The sequence below is a fragment of the Gouania willdenowi genome, chromosome 11 (genome assembly GCF_900634775.1).
Source record: "Gouania willdenowi chromosome 11, fGouWil2.1, whole genome shotgun sequence".
In the NCBI taxonomy this organism is placed as follows: Eukaryota; Metazoa; Chordata; class Actinopteri; order Blenniiformes; family Gobiesocidae; genus Gouania; species Gouania willdenowi.
In genome coordinates this window covers 25,414,776-25,430,631 of record NC_041054.1, presented here as the reverse complement: position 1 = coordinate 25,430,631, position 15,856 = coordinate 25,414,776, and the positions used below count along the sequence as shown (strand labels likewise).

The window sequence follows — 15,856 nt, the reverse complement described above, 5'->3', positions numbered from 1 at the left end:
AAGAAACATTTATTTAATTAGCCTCCATACTCTCCCAACAAGATATATCTCATGACATGACAGAGCATCTGTTGTTTGTGTTGGAAACACAGAAACATGGAGAAAATGACAACAATAACAACTCGGAACAGCCTCAGTGAGGAGCATCCACAAAGCCAATTCTTCCTTTTGTACCATTCACTGACCTTACCTTTGCTGAAGGTCTGGTAGCTCAGGTGTTGGTCTCCCATCTTTTAAAATCTGTCGTTTTTCCTCAAAAGAAAGTTTTTTATCGTCTCTAGCACTGTCATCACTAATGCACTGTGAAGGTACATATAGCATTTAGCATAGCACGGTTACGTCCAAAGGCAGCTCTTTTTAGAGTAAATGGTTTTCATCTTGGGGAACTGACTGTGTAAGCGCAAACATAAAAACACGTCAACATGTCAAATATTTAATGAAGGGTGAATTAATAATTGATTGACGGACAGTTGACTGTCTAAATGAATGAATAAGCACTATGCAGTCGGCTTTGAACATGAACAAATGGATGGATGGACAGATGGATGGATGGATGAATGGATGGACACACACAAAGACAGGGATAGCTGATAGATAGGGGTAGCAATTTATGGATCTGGATCGATATATCTATTGGTTGAGCAACAATTTAATCAAATCGATGGGAACTCAAACCGACGATGATTTTCATTTAAATGTCTGAAGCGATTCAGCAATAGATTTGTCAAAACATGAAAGTTGCTTGGTATTTCTTTTCTAGCGTCAAGTGAGATTGTGTTGAATAGGTGTATAACACTATAAAACTGATCAAAGTCCCTTGAATCATATCATTGTAGATTTGGCTACATCAGCAAATATTGTACTGTACACCAAAAAAATAAGAGAGAGAGAGAGAGAGAGAGAGAGAGAGAGAGAGAGAACTCTGCAGTTCATTCCCATCTGAAATGTATTTTTCTTTCTAATTGCTTCTTCAGTCAGCTAAAGCACAGTAAAGAATAATGAATAAATGAAATGCCTATTAGTGGTGAGCGGTAAGCACTCACATTAAGGCAAGCTGTCTCTTATGATGCCGAATCTCAAAAGCCATGGCCCGTACACACACTACTAATAATATTATTGCTGTCTAACCTTCCATCTTCATTCCTTCAGTCCTTTATCCATCTGAATTTTGCTCTATTGTCTTGTATGCTAACATTGTATTTTATTTATTTCAACTTTAACTTATTCATCCATGTTAACTGTTTGAAGTTTGAGCGCCTTTTTTTTTTTTATTTTTTTTTTTTTTTTTACATTGTATTCCAGAAATACATTTTGGACAAATTAGTCTTTTCTTATTCATCAGTGGCTTTGTTACAAATTAAAATTCCTTATTGTGGTTAAGTAGTGTTTTGCTTTTTTGGTTTTGGCATTATAAGAATTAGTGTAAATGTACAGTATATTTCCCATGTACAGTACATCAATGTTCTTATTTCATATATTGTCTGATATATCAGCTATTGAACGATATATTTGTAACCGGCAGATGCACCAGATCGGCTTCTAAAATTCTCATATTGGTTAAACTCTAATTTGAATTTATTCATAATAATCTGAAGAGCTTGTTCATTACAGCGCATTAAAAACTCAAGTCAGGTCTGTATTAACACGATCACTAGATGATCTGTTACACGTTGCGCAAGAATTTGAACAGTATTATGGGCAGAATTGGACATATTTGTCTGTTTGTCACACTTTTTAAACATTCAGTCACACGTTTTTTTGTGAAAAACAACATTTTAATGAGTGAATTTGTCCCAAATCATGCATGTGTTTGTGAGGTATTTCTGTCATGTTGGGAACCAATTTGAAATATAAAGAAAGGTTGGGAAAAAAATGGGCCGATTTCAGTTCCATTTCAGAACACGAATACTGATTTTTTATTTTTTTGGCCCCATTTCCACAATCATTGAAAAGTGGAGGCTTTAAAAACTAAAAGGTACCAACGTGCAGACACGTGTCGACAGCAGTATGTGGCTGTAATCTGTCTCCTATGTGGTTTTTGGTCTTCTCTGGTGCTGCACAGTGCTTATCGGGAGGATTTTTTTTTCATTTATTGGGGATATAGGTGACTTCTCAGTAAAGACAAACTTTGAAGATGTCACATCTCTGTTCTTAATCACAGGCAGCTCAGGGGAAAGCTCAGGCATGTTTTCCTCAAAGTCCTCTACATTGTAACCTTTTCTTTTCAGCAGTTCATACTTTGATATTTGCTGAAAAAAGTCTATACCCTGTTGATAGGGTAAGAAGTCAGACCCACAATTTTCCATTTTTGGAAGGTAATGCTTTGTTTTGGTGGAGAGCCACAGAAGAATGGAAACGGGAAGAAGATGCCTCAACATCATCCTCTGTCTCTGATTCTATCTCCTCTATATTGCTTTAATGCTTAAAGATTTGAGACAACACAAATGTTCTTCTCCAGAATCATTCTACCTCAGAGTGTACACAACACTCTAAGCAAGCTGTGCACACTTTCATATCTTTGCTCTGCCTATATGTGGTTTGAAGCTAAAAATATTTACTCACATTTTTTCGCCTCCACATTGTGCAAAACATCAGCGTTCTAATGGGAATGATGTATATCCTTGTCTAATACTGTGAAAACAAAAACAGTTTACACAGTTTGCATAAAAATATAATGTAGTGATACATTTCCAGGAACAGCTTTATCAGGGGACAGGACATCCAAAATGGGGACGTCTGGTCTCTCTAAGTTAAACATGTACGAAACAGAGAACAACAATCTATATTACCGCATAAAATGACTGAAACACATCATAAACAATGTCTACCAACTGAAAACACTCACAAGCATTGCTTTATCACACGAAATGGAGGTTAACAAGCCATTTCCAGAAAGTCAGACAGCGACACAGAAGTAAGTTACAAGAACAATATTCTTTTCCGTAAGTAAACAACACTGTAACACCATAAACAAAGTAAATTCAGTAACACAAAGCTTGAGGCAGAAGCACGTATATTGTTTTTTCAATACCTGTAGAAAAACCAATAACAATGTCATCAGATATTACGTTTCAGGTAAACATCGGCCGGTAATATCAGTGGGCCAATAATATTGGCAATCATTTATTTAGCAAGGTTACACATTGAACGGGATCAGATATAGCTCAAGGAGTACAGAAGAGTTATTTCACTTTTTCTCTGTTGAGGAAAGCATTAATAAATATATATATATATATATATATATATAAGTCTTAATGCAGGTATGCCTGTGCAATTGCAACACATTAACTGCTTTTAAAAATTAAAAACAATAGGGACAATTTGAAACCTAACTTGGTCACTACCATCTCCTGTGTGGGACACCTCTGGAGACTTGTCACCCCCTGAATTGCAAATCTTATTTTTTCTTAAACAACAAGAGCAAAATGTTCTAATATTGTTAGTGGCCACACATTTATTTTAAACTAAGTATATTCTGCCCTCGCTACCACAGCTAAGCAGATAGACAACAGGTCCCAAGAAATATCTGACTCAGAAGATCCACTTAGAGTCTTTACTCAGAAAACACTGCAAACTGAACAAATAAATACGTATTAGTATTTCCATAGACACAAAATACCACTATATATGGTCACGCTAACATTTACCGCTATAGGTGGTGATTGATATAACACACCGTTTGTTTAATTTACACAGTACACAGTCTTGGGAATTTATCAAACAATACGCTTAAACACACTCACAAGACTTCTGCCTACTATGGCAACATTGTTAGGTCAAAACACACAAACTCACGCATAAACAATCCCAACAGGGAAAAACAGCATCTTTAACTTACATTGTACTGTATTACATAGACAGCACAAACTCTGAAAGCACAGCTGTAATTCTTGCCATAGAGACGCCAGTTTGCACCCTTGGTCCATGTGGTGTCACCTGCTGCCTTTATCTGCTCCAAACACTGCCCTTACACACCCAAGGTCCTTGATGTTATCAAAGCAATTTGGCCCTGCTTTAATCATCGGGAGAATTGAACACACCCCACCCAATGCACCCTCCCAACCAGCTTGTGCCTCAAAAGCAGACAAAATCCAATCACTCATAAGTGAGCTTATTGATTGATGTAATCTTATTGGAAGTAAGGTGGTGGAGAGGACATGATTGATTGTTCTTGTCAGCTACATGTGTTGGGCTTGGATGGTGATTCGTGCCCACTTTCATCTGGTGTGAGTTTTTTTCCACCTCTCTTTCTTCACCACTAGTCCGTACTGATTGGTAACTGATGGCCCACAAATCAATGCCTGCTCCATTTAATTACATTGCAAGTTTCATGTAGAGGAATCTTCAGGTAAACACAATCAATCCACAATGGAGAGATATTTACTCCTCCACTCAAATACAATCACAGTGCGGGGGTCATGTATGTTAGAATGAATGATTAGGAGAACTATTCGTTGGCATTGGCGCTCTTAAGAGTCTTGATTGCCACAGAGATGGGCTATTTAGCTAGCTTAGTTTAGCGTAATTATTGATTCTGTGTTAGCATTTGGAAAGACAGTGGAGTACCACAAGGATCGGTGATTGGTCCAACACTGTTCATTCCATATACTGTATCAATGACATCTGCAATGCAACTTATTTATTTAAATATGTAATATTTGCACATGATACAAATTGGTTTTACTCTGGTAAGAATAGTAAAAAACTTTAGTCTGGTGTAGAAAGGGAGCTGGAAAATCTCAAAACTTAAAAATAATTTTGAATATTAAGAAAACAAAATTCATTAATCTTTGGGAATGTAGAGGAAAGTGATGGTGATGTTAGATAAAAAAATCTGTAATGTTGAAACCTAAAAAATTTACTGGGACCAAATTCCTTGGGGTTGTCATTGATCAAAACACGGAAACAACATATTGAATACATTAAAGAGAAAATTCAGTTGCACACGTACAAATCTTGCATTTAATCCATTACCGATTGATTGTTTCCTATATACGTATCTTATTGTGAGGAATTGTGGGGATCCACCTTTAAAACCACCATAAATTAAATAAATTAACTACAAAAACATGCCATCACATCAAGCTCTAATCCATAGTTTCCCCGTAAATATCCAAATATCACACAAACAGAAGATTTAATTTTAAAACAGAAGAACGCCGCTTATCTGGTTTTTTGATTTTTCCATATTTCTGTTTTGGTTTTAGGTCAGTAAAAGAAAATGACCAAACTGTTTGTAATTTTGATTTGGCTTTAAAACGGAATAATCAAAGTAGATAGGGTACACGGATTTAGGAGTCATTTGGTGCATTTTTAGTTTTTGTGTATTTTTGTTGTTTTGTATATTTTTCAGTTATTTATTTTGTTGTTTAATGTCTATTTGTGCATTTACTTTAGACTGAGGGGTGCATGTGGCCAACAGGCTGCCAGTTACCCATATATGGTCATTTAGTGTACCAAACATATTTGTTCTTGCTCTAAGTAAGTACTGTACATTCATGAGGTCTACCTTTATCCAATATCTGTCTCTTTTCATAGAGTTGAATTGTAATTAAAAATGACTGTAATAGCCAAGAAAAATAGAAAAAGGTCTGCATTACTACAATGAGGACGAAATGAATGACAATGGCATTGTAACTGATAAAGACAAAGAACCGTTAGAGGCACTGATGTTTGTAGGATCGCGATTGCTTGTATTGACAGCAACTTAGCTGCTTCAACTTCTCCTCTCTCCAACAAGTAACTGTGTCTCGGCCAGAGTTGCTGAAACAAGGTGGAGAATTTATCGCAAGTGGGAAATGCAATTACCTAGAGAGAGACCATGTGACGGAAATCAATATGACACAAAGCCCTCAGCCATTGACGCTTATCCATGACAAAGAGTGCAGCAGCCTTTCAATAGAAAGTAGTAGATTATTGGCTTTTTCTAGCCTCCTTCTTTTTGATCTACTGTTAGATCCGTGCACCTATAAAAGAGTCATTGTTTTACAAGATGGAGGAGTAATGAATGTACTGCTGAAGTCGCACCTATGGCAGAGGCTCTGTCAGAGCACCTACCTTTATTAGCTCATCCAAACACAATTCATGCACCACAGCAAATTCAGGATGAGACTCACTTGCTGCTTTTACAGTAAGTCCCAGCAGGGGGCGCTAGTAAACTAAAAATACCAACAGTATTTGATTCAGAACAGGAGCTGTGCCTGAAAGGACAAACTCTTCTGTGAACACTTAACCAGGCTACAAACCAGTTGAAGACTTATTTTTGTGGATGCAAAAACACGTGTAATCAATACATTTTACGTCAGACACAATTAAGCAATCAAAGAGATCCACAGTGAAGGTAAACCAATACCAATATGAAGGAGGATCAAGGATGTAACCTACATCAGAGATGGGTAGCTTGTATCACAGCGGGGCCACACAAATGTGATTCTCTAGTCCGACGGTTACATAATCAACATTCATGTCAACATTTAAAACCATGGCCAGTCTGGGCATTAAGAAAGGAAAGAACAAATGGTTTCGGTGTTTTTATTGTTTTTTTGTGTTGCTGTTTTGTTTTTTTTAATTTTCCTGTTAATTTGGTAATAGTTTTGTATGTTTTTTAATGACTTTTGTGTAAATCTTATAGTTATTTTTGTGTATTTGTATTTGTCATATCCAACTTTTAGTTAATTAGTTAATTTTGTGTATTTCTATTATCATTCTCTATTTTTTTGTTGTCCATTTTGTACATTTCTCAGTTATTTTTAGTTGTCTGTTTTTTGGTCACTTTTGTGTACTTCTGATGTCATGCTGTGTTTATTTGGGGCCGCACGCAAGTGAGCAGGTCCACATGTGGCCCCAGGGCCATCTGTTGCCCATGTCTGGTCTACATGTTTTTAGGGAGGAACAGTGGGGGAAGAATTGGAGAAGAAGTCCCCTGCAGCCGTGGATTGAGTGGATAAAGAGACAGAGGAACACTCCTTGGGCTCGGAGTAATAGCTTTTAGCTGCATGGCCACACTCCCTGTGCAGCTCTCAGTTCCAGTACTACTGTTTTTCTGTTTTAATGGGAAGAAAAGGGATGAAGTCAGCAAAAACAAAATGCCGCCATTAAATCATCTGGCTGGGTCTGGTGTCAGAGCAGTAATGGGAAATGCACTCATCATCTGAAAGGTTACTCCTTTCTAGTACCTCCCTGTAAGCTTTTCTCTCTCTTTATCCTACAGCCCCCACTGCATCTTTTTTCCATCCTACCTTTCTACCTTTACCTCCGTCCTTACACAAAAAGCCCGTTAAGATAAAGATATAATATTGACACAGGTCCAGCCGAGCTCATCTTTGCTATTCCAGGCTGGAAGGTGACGCAATACAGCGGCTGTATTTCGCTATTTAGCTTCTAATTAATTTTGTTCTGTAAGAAATAAAATAGTGATACACGATATGGGCATGTTATCATTATTAGTTTTCAGAAGTAGAATCACCGCACTCACGATGAAAACTGCCAAGGTGCCAGAGCTTAAAACATTTGTGCGAAAAAGACATTTTTCGGTCTGACCAAAATCTTGTAAATTAAATAATTTTACTTGAATTGATCCAAGTGTGCAAATCTCTTTTTTTTTGTTGCACAAATCATTATTACCTTTAAAATGAAGTATCAAACATCGGCCATTCTGCCAATATAATCAGGCCATAAAATAGTAGGTTTGCTTCCTTGTTCAACCCATTGACATATGTTACAGCCCTTTGAGTTATTTACAGATTCTGAAAGTGTGGATTCTACTGTAACTGTAAAACTGTAAATGTGTGAAGTATTTACCTCCTCTATAGCAGCAGGCTGAGAGTAACAAAAGCTGTGCATTTGCATTACCTTGTGTTAACCCAGCCCCCAAGCAATAACCTTTTTTTCTGTTTTAATACGATTCACAGCCACAATTAATATCCTTACCTTACTTATAGAGTTGAATCAAATCAAAGCAAGCGTTCAGAAACCGTTTCACTTTTAGCAGCAGAATTCTGCTTGTATCGCCTTTATTAGGTGAGCTGATGTGTTGTTTGTGGCTCAATGCGATGCAGCGGTAAGAAATAAACTATGGATTATCGCCTTGAAAGGATTATTTCTGTGGTCCTTGTTGAACATTTGCGAATCTGCGCCGTTTCTGGATTCACCAGAGCTACGCTCGGACAAGAGTCGCTTTCAGCACTACTTCCGTCTCTCCCATGCCAAGTTTGACGACTTGCTGACCCGCATCGGTGCTCGCATCTCCTACCAGGACACCAACTACAGGCGCACTATTCCAGCAGAAGAGTGCCTGTCCATCTGTCTCTGCCTCCGGTTAGTGTTTCCCTTCAATACTCTGAATACGTCCCGATTGATCAACACGCCACGATATGCCGCAAAAGTTCAACAATCCCAACTCCAGCGTCGGCTGCGTCAAAAGCTTGGAATCTCAAAACGCACAGTATCCGCCGCGCAATAAGTTTTAAAACGCACCACACAGGAGGCGCAGGACGCACAGCTGGACCTCTGACGCTCCCTAGAAGCACGTATATTGTCTATGTCAACCTGATACCGTTGACTCTTTGGACGCATTTGGTGTGAACGTGCCATCACGCTGCTGCACACAAAGTAGCGTTTGTCTGACTCATAATCAGAATAGATGCTGAAGTAGCCAAGTGTTTTACTTCAATGTGCAGTTTATTATAGCTAAAAACAGCTATGTTAATCAGCTGTGGGATTCCACACCCCCAAACAAGTTAGCCGCTTTGCGCTAAAACAAGCCACAAGTTAACCATTTTAAAACTTTTGTTAGGGTTATTTGAAGCATGGAGTTCGTTCTTTATAACTTTAACCAGCATATTGTGCAAAAAAAACAAAAAACACAATTTTATCATAAAGGTTTTTCTTTGTTTTCTGTTTCTCTCATGCCAGCTTTTTCCTGGATGCGTCATGGCACGTCATATATCAGCCGTGGAGAGGCGGGAATAAGTGTGCCATCTTGTGTGTGGGGAGCTGACTGCAGGAGAGTTGCAAAATGTAGGAATATCGGATATTGATCAACATGTTGCACATCAGTATTGGTTCTGGACCAAGAGAGTTTTGAAATATTGACATATTGGCGATCGTCACATCTGGCAAAAAAATTCAATATTGTGCATTCCTAAAATATTATTTTCCACATTAAAATATATCACTTCAGTGGCAATCGGCATATTTGTCCTTTTATTGTCCCGCAATGTACGAATCACGCAGGAGGAGACGCAACATTTTATCTGATTTCTCTTCTTTCCTTCTTGCAAGAAGGCCACTTCCCAGGTGATAAATCACAGATGACAGAGGGCATTACACGCACAAACGAACTGCCAATGACACACCTTTAGAACAATTAATTAGCTGTCTGACACTCATTTATCACTGTGGCAATAAGGTGAAAAGTCAGGAGTTTATTAAAGCTCTGCTTAGTTTTCAGGAGTTATTGGCTGGAGGCTGAGACACTTCATAGACTAAACAACAGCGACAGTCACAATCATTTCATACAGAATCACAGTTTACAGCACAGTAAATATCCAAAAACATTCTCTTTACAGCTTCATGACAAAAAATGTAAACAATTAATTGGCAACAGAGAAAAGATGGCGGCCGTTCAAAGCTATGTTACAACTCAGAGCTCTACTCTGTGCACAACACATGCTTGTGATAATAGAGTCAAGTATAAATGCACAAACACAAAAAATACATGAAAGTTTGGCCTTGAGAATAAATACTATACACAGGAGAACTTGAACCCAACAGAACCACACTTGATAATTCAGCTTCAGATCATTACTGTAAAAAGAGAAAAGCATGCCCGAGAAATCTAACACGCAGTCGCAGGAACTGACAGTGAGTGATGGGACAGAGCGAGGAATCAGCATGTCACCAAGCACTGAGATCACCTCTCTGAAGACTGTGGACACAGTCTGGGGATCAGGAGGAAGTCTAGTGTTCCCTGCAGCATGTGCGGGTCGCAGAGTGACGTGCGAGGGCAGAGTCCGTCACTTGTGCTGTGACAGCACGGAGACACCAGAGACAGAGCGGTGCTCTTTCTCACTGTGTGCATGCTGTCACTTCAAGTAATGAAGACAGAGGAAGACTTCCAAACATCTAACAACGTCAATCACATTTTGACTAATATTTAGCTGCTAATACTGACAACTGCAATAGTAGTTTAGTAATAGTTTCTAATGCTCTTCTCTAGTCTATACACTAAGGAAAAACCATTTCTTTACACACAAGGAAGTTTCCATCTCCACATACTTTAAAAAAACAAACAACTATACAAACTAAATGAAAAACTGAATGTACACAGATTTTGATTGGGCGGCAGATGATAGGCAGATAAGACTTCATGGTGGCTACACTGCTGTCAAATGTCAGCATTACCTCAAACTTCTGTTTTAGTCTTATTCAAGTTCATCAGCTTTATTTTTTTAATATTTCAAATCTAATCTGTAAATGCTAATTTAGAAAAACAGGCTCACATGGTTAAATATTATTAATCATAAACTAACCCTAATCCAATTAATCAACACTTGTTAAATAAAGCCAGCTTTACACATTCAAACAGAGACAGTGTGCAGTGTTGCTAATGGTGTGGATGCAGCTGTATGTAGTCCTGGCTGCGTAACAAATGTTGTGTTAAAGTGTTCCACTCAGACACTTCTGCTCATTTCTCATTGGACATTCGGGGTCCGATTTGAGGCTCAGGCGGTTGTTGACCGGCGTGAAGGTCTCGATTTTCGGCCATTCTTCCAACCTCTCAATTAGCCTCTGACTGTCTCTCTCTCTCAGTTTTTATGGGAGGTGAGGTGGCTGCCCCGTCTCTGTCTCTCACAACCTGTGCAATGCAAAGATAGAAAGAGTCAGGGCAGCACACCTCATCCCCCGACTACACAGCCTTTTAAAGACCTCCACATTGATCAGAAGCTCCACATTGAAAACTAATACATTCTGCAGCTCTTTGCTTTAATCACTCATTTATACTGCCGTCATCATGGGCATGGATATTCCTTTGTCAAACAGGAAACAGAAACCAGACTTTAGATCAACACAACCCTTAGACATCAGATCACAGATTACACTGTTCAAAGGCCTTTTTCCTTCAGGTAATACATTAGATAAAATATTACTTTAATAAGATCATTACTTAATTTTCAACAAGAGAAAAGTTTACACCACACAAAACACTCAAGACCAGCGCTTCTTAAAGTGTGTGCCGCGCCCTCCTGGTGGGGGATGGAGACATGACAGGTGGGGTGCGACAAACAAGAGGACATTTTCAATTTCATGCCAATCTTCTTAAAGTCCTAGTTGCAACAAAGAACAAGTTGATTTTGATAGAGAATGCAACAATAATTTTGGTGTAAGTTTGTAGTATAAGTGAAAAATGAAAATATAGCCCTTGCTGCCGTCTGCCTGTGAAATCAGCTTCAGCTTTTTCCATTCCGTAGTGTGACGTTAGCGCTGTTGAGCATAATTCGGAATTAGTTATTCAAAAATAAATTATTCAGAATTAAAGTGTTCTGCTTCATGTTTACAGGGAAATAGTAATTCTAAATTTAGGTTTACATGGAGAATAGGTTTATTCAGCTTTATTAAACTTCTCTTTAGGTCTGGGGGTTGAGAAGGGTTCTGATTGGACAGGGGGTGAACGGCTATTGGGATAAAACACACAACAAACCTTTTCTTTTCGGCGACAACACTAAAGATTAATGCTGAACGATTAACCTTAATCGCATCGATATTGAGGTTTTCACTACTGCAATAACCTAACCTCAGATGCAGAGGCTTTTTCTTACATTTCCATCATTTGAGTGACATATATGTTTACCAATCAGAATAGTCAAGAACCGCCTTCCTGAGCTGTCGGCCAATCAGAGATGGTTACAGGGCACAAGCTTGTATGCGCTGCAGCGAGTCTCAGTTACCCTTCAGTTGAGTGTGTTAACAACTACACTAGAGCCATATAAAATCCACCTTAACAAAATCATGGAATCGACCAATGAAAACAGAATCTACCGTTGAACGTGGAAATGGACAGAATCAGGTTGAAATGCCGTCACCGTGAGGAAAATGACGTTTCTTTTATGTGGAAATGTTTCGGGGACCGCTTATTAGATGCACCGCCCTCCCCCCTCCCGTCCTGGCCGCTTCAAACACAGTCTAAAATGCACTAAACACCGTCTAAACTGCCAAAAAACTACGCAACTCATAACTGACTCCTAAATCAGAGCTGACCAGTGCCCGCTTAACTTTAACGTGTCTGTAAAGCTCTGTCTGTTTTCTCCTGTAGCGCTACAGTTCTCCGTGAAGATTTGTGGACAAAGTTGTCTGTTGTTGTGGACAAGACCACCGATGACAGGGCTTGTAGAGTCTGAAACATCGTAGATTAATGATAACTTCTGATACTGTAAAATATTCTGGCCCCTATTGGTGAAAGAACTGATGCTTCCTTGCGTCCATTTGTTTTTGTTTAATCATTACTTTCTGGAATGATGTCATCAGGAGCATTTCAATTAAGTTAATTTAAATTAAGTTTATCAAAACTTAAACCTGCTCAAATTCAGTAAACCATTGATCCCTGAGGGGAAATTTGGTGACAATAACGCTGTTCTCATTTATCTTTATATGACATGAATAATTAAAAAGGAGCACTCAGAACAATCCATGTCAGTACAATTTATATATAACTTTAAATTGTATCTTACTCATTATTTTAAATTACATTTTTAATTTTGACATATTTAGTTTAATTAGTTAAATAAGTTTTTTCTTTATCAGTATTTCTTTTGTTTCCTTAAATCAGTTAAAAACTAACGTTTTCTGAAAAATCTGATTATTATTTCTAAAAAAAAAGAAGGGATTTTTTGAAAAATGAATGTGGAAATCACGGAATTTGGAAAAAAATAAAATGCATATGCATTTAAATCTATTAACTATTTTTAAAATGGTAAATAGAATCGCAATCGCAAAAAGTCCATGTGTCCGTGTGAATGTCCGCATGTTTATGCTTCCGTCCATCAACTCTTTTCATTATATCCATTTCTTCTAAGGCTCCTATTAAATAAATAGTCTCAGCTCTAGTCCGGGCGGCAATCCTGGATTATGTCGTCACCATCGTGTCATCGCGGCAAGTCGAGCATGCCCAGAACGACCAGTATTAAGCAGAATTAAGTGTTTACAAGAAATAGGAATTATTTAATTCGAAATTAAACTCTGAATAAACCAGCCGCCTAATTCGGATTTAAATTTAATTTGGAATTACATTTGCAGTAGGATTTAAGTATTTACAAGGTCAGTTTAAAGAAGATGTAACTTTTATTCTGAATTGAAGAGGAAATAAAGCTCCCATTGGCCAGTATCGAGGCAGGGGACCTCCCTTGCTTTGACACTGCCTCTGTATTTGCGCCTGTATGCACAGACACAGAAGCTGTGGATACAGGAATGACGACAGATGCTGTGTCTGTATCCGACAAATACAGGCACAAACTCTAAGACCAGAGAGTGCTGACAACAGGGTTAACGCATAAACATGGCTATGCCTTTCTTCATTGACAATAAAGAAAAAAAAAGTTCGAGAACCACTGCTCCAGACGCTTGGATTCATTCATGCCAACTGGAGCTGCACACTCGTCAAATAGTTTGGGGAACAGTCACACAGAAACTCCAACTATTCCGGCTGCCCCTTCCTTCTGTTTGATCTCAACTATAAACCTACCAACTATTAAACTACAAACATAGTAAAAAACTCTGCACAGCCATATCACTAAGAAAGCTTTCCTCATGAACTGGAAATGTAAAAACTCCCTACAGATCACCCATCATGGTCATTATCCACCCAATTCCTCCACATTGGGGCTTACAGCCTCCACTCCTCATTAATGTCTCTCTAAGGCAACAAAGATTACAAAAATTTGTCAATGTAGATTTTATAGCGTTGACGCGTCGTTTAATCTTGAAAATTAATGATGAAATCCAGGCCGCGGCTGCTTCCTGTTGTCTTTCTTTCTGCTGCAATACCGTTCACTGACTGCTAGGGGCAGTATTGCACCAACAAGTTAGTGCAAGTAAACAGTGAAGAAGAAGAATGTCGGTGAGAAATACACTGAAGACCACCTAAAGTTTCTAAATCTTCAGAACTTTTCACTGAAAACAAACCGGCGAAAAACTTTAAGTGTAAACCCTAAAGTTTAGCTCTCAATCATTAAAGCACGATGGGGATCCACGGACACCCGAAACAAACATTGCGGAGCTCCAATATGTACCAGTGGGCGCGCACTGTGGCTGTTCCCACTCAAAGTTCTTCAAGCCAAAATACAGCGCTTAGGGGTGTTCCATCTTGGAAATTTGATGTAATTTGGAGTCAGTCTGCGCAGTAGGGTGCGGCAGGAGCAGCCCTGATAACAAACCCCGCCCATTTAGCGTCCTGCATTGATGACTTACGCAGCCCAGCTATGCCAAGAACATAAGTATCTTCCTCGCTGGAAATTCTACCAACAGCTTGTTCAGAATATAGAGGAGAGGTGGACAACTGTCCATTCCTGAGATTCTTAGATGTCTCCCTGTTCCAACACACCTGGTTGAAACCAATGTGTTGTCATCAAGCTCTGCAGAAACATGATAACGAGCCATTCATTTGATTCAGGTGTGTTGGAGCAGAGACACAGAGGTAGAATATAAGAATAGAGGTTAGTCCAAAACCACAAGATATTTAATTCAAATATCTAGTTAAATGGTGTCTCGGCTTTTCTTCACGACGTAGCTGTTATTCACAAAGAGAGCTACGCAAGATCCGCAGCTGTCAATCATCATCATATAAGACGTAAAATTTCATTTTTCAACCTCAAATAACTAATTTAAAACAAACTTCACAAAAAAATGAGCACTTGAACACAATGTAGGGTGATAATAACTAATAATCACAGCAGAGTTTAGGTTTGGAAAAAAAATTATGTGACGAGTATTTCAACTTTACAGTTTGACCCACTTCTCATCTGTTGTCATTGAGGTGGCAGAGCATATGTACTATACTGCAGCCAGTCAGCAGGGGGAGCTCTAAAGATAAAAGCTTCACTCCACCGGGGAGCTTGTTCCGTCCATTCTTTTTACAGTCTATGGTTTGTACACGGACCAAGAGAGGAGTGACTACCGCTGATATTTCCCCAATCTTTCATTTCTAATCACATGCAAATGTGTTTGTTAGCCAACATTCTGTGATTCAAATAGGTATTAATTAACAACAGATTTTATTAAACCTGTGTGTACGTCTGAAAGCATGTTTATCACTGCACTCATCAGTGAGACGTACTCGCTTTGAAATAGTTTTTTCTGCTGATACTAGTGTTTACTCTGAAAAGTATACCTCTTTAATTTATTATCAATTATGTGATTTGGATAACATTAATTAGATGTTATTATTTATTCTTTTATTTCATGGACTTGATTTAAGTAAAAGGAATGCTGTGATTGGTTTAAACCTCATTACCTCCACTACCTGCAGGTTAGCTCCAGCTTATTTACTCTCTTTGTTTACTACTACTACTTTGTTCAAGACAACTTACACTTTAAGTTTGTGATATTTAATGTATTCATTCACTACAAAAATAATGGTTATTTGCAGCTCTACTCACCACACTCACGCCACACAAATCCATCAACAACCAGTATTATCATGGTTATCTTCATTATTGGGATTGTTGTCTTCACAGTTGCTGTTTCTTTTAATATCAATATAGTCGCATTAATGCAATTTCAACAGCGGCACCCATACCAATTATGAACATTTTTTTTTTATTGTTAAATCAGTATTATTATCATTAGTATTTCTGCTTCTATT

The 15,856-nt window shown here is 38.3% G+C and overlaps 1 protein-coding gene across 4 annotated transcripts in view; it reads right to left on the bottom strand.

The window, feature by feature from the left end:
• phf14 (PHD finger protein 14) overlaps positions 1-15,856 on the bottom strand; it is a 138,491-nt gene that overhangs the window by 39,235 nt on the left and 83,400 nt on the right. Inside the window, exon 17 of one of the 4 annotated variants that reach the window (XM_028460975.1) lies at positions 9,391-10,858. The exons of the other annotated variants lie outside the window; for them this stretch is intronic. Coding sequence (XP_028316776.1) covers positions 10,852-10,858 — 7 coding nt within the window. The 3' untranslated portion in view covers positions 9,391-10,851. Of the gene's footprint in view, positions 1-9,390; positions 10,859-15,856 lie in introns of those variants that run through there. 4 annotated transcript variants of the gene reach the window in all.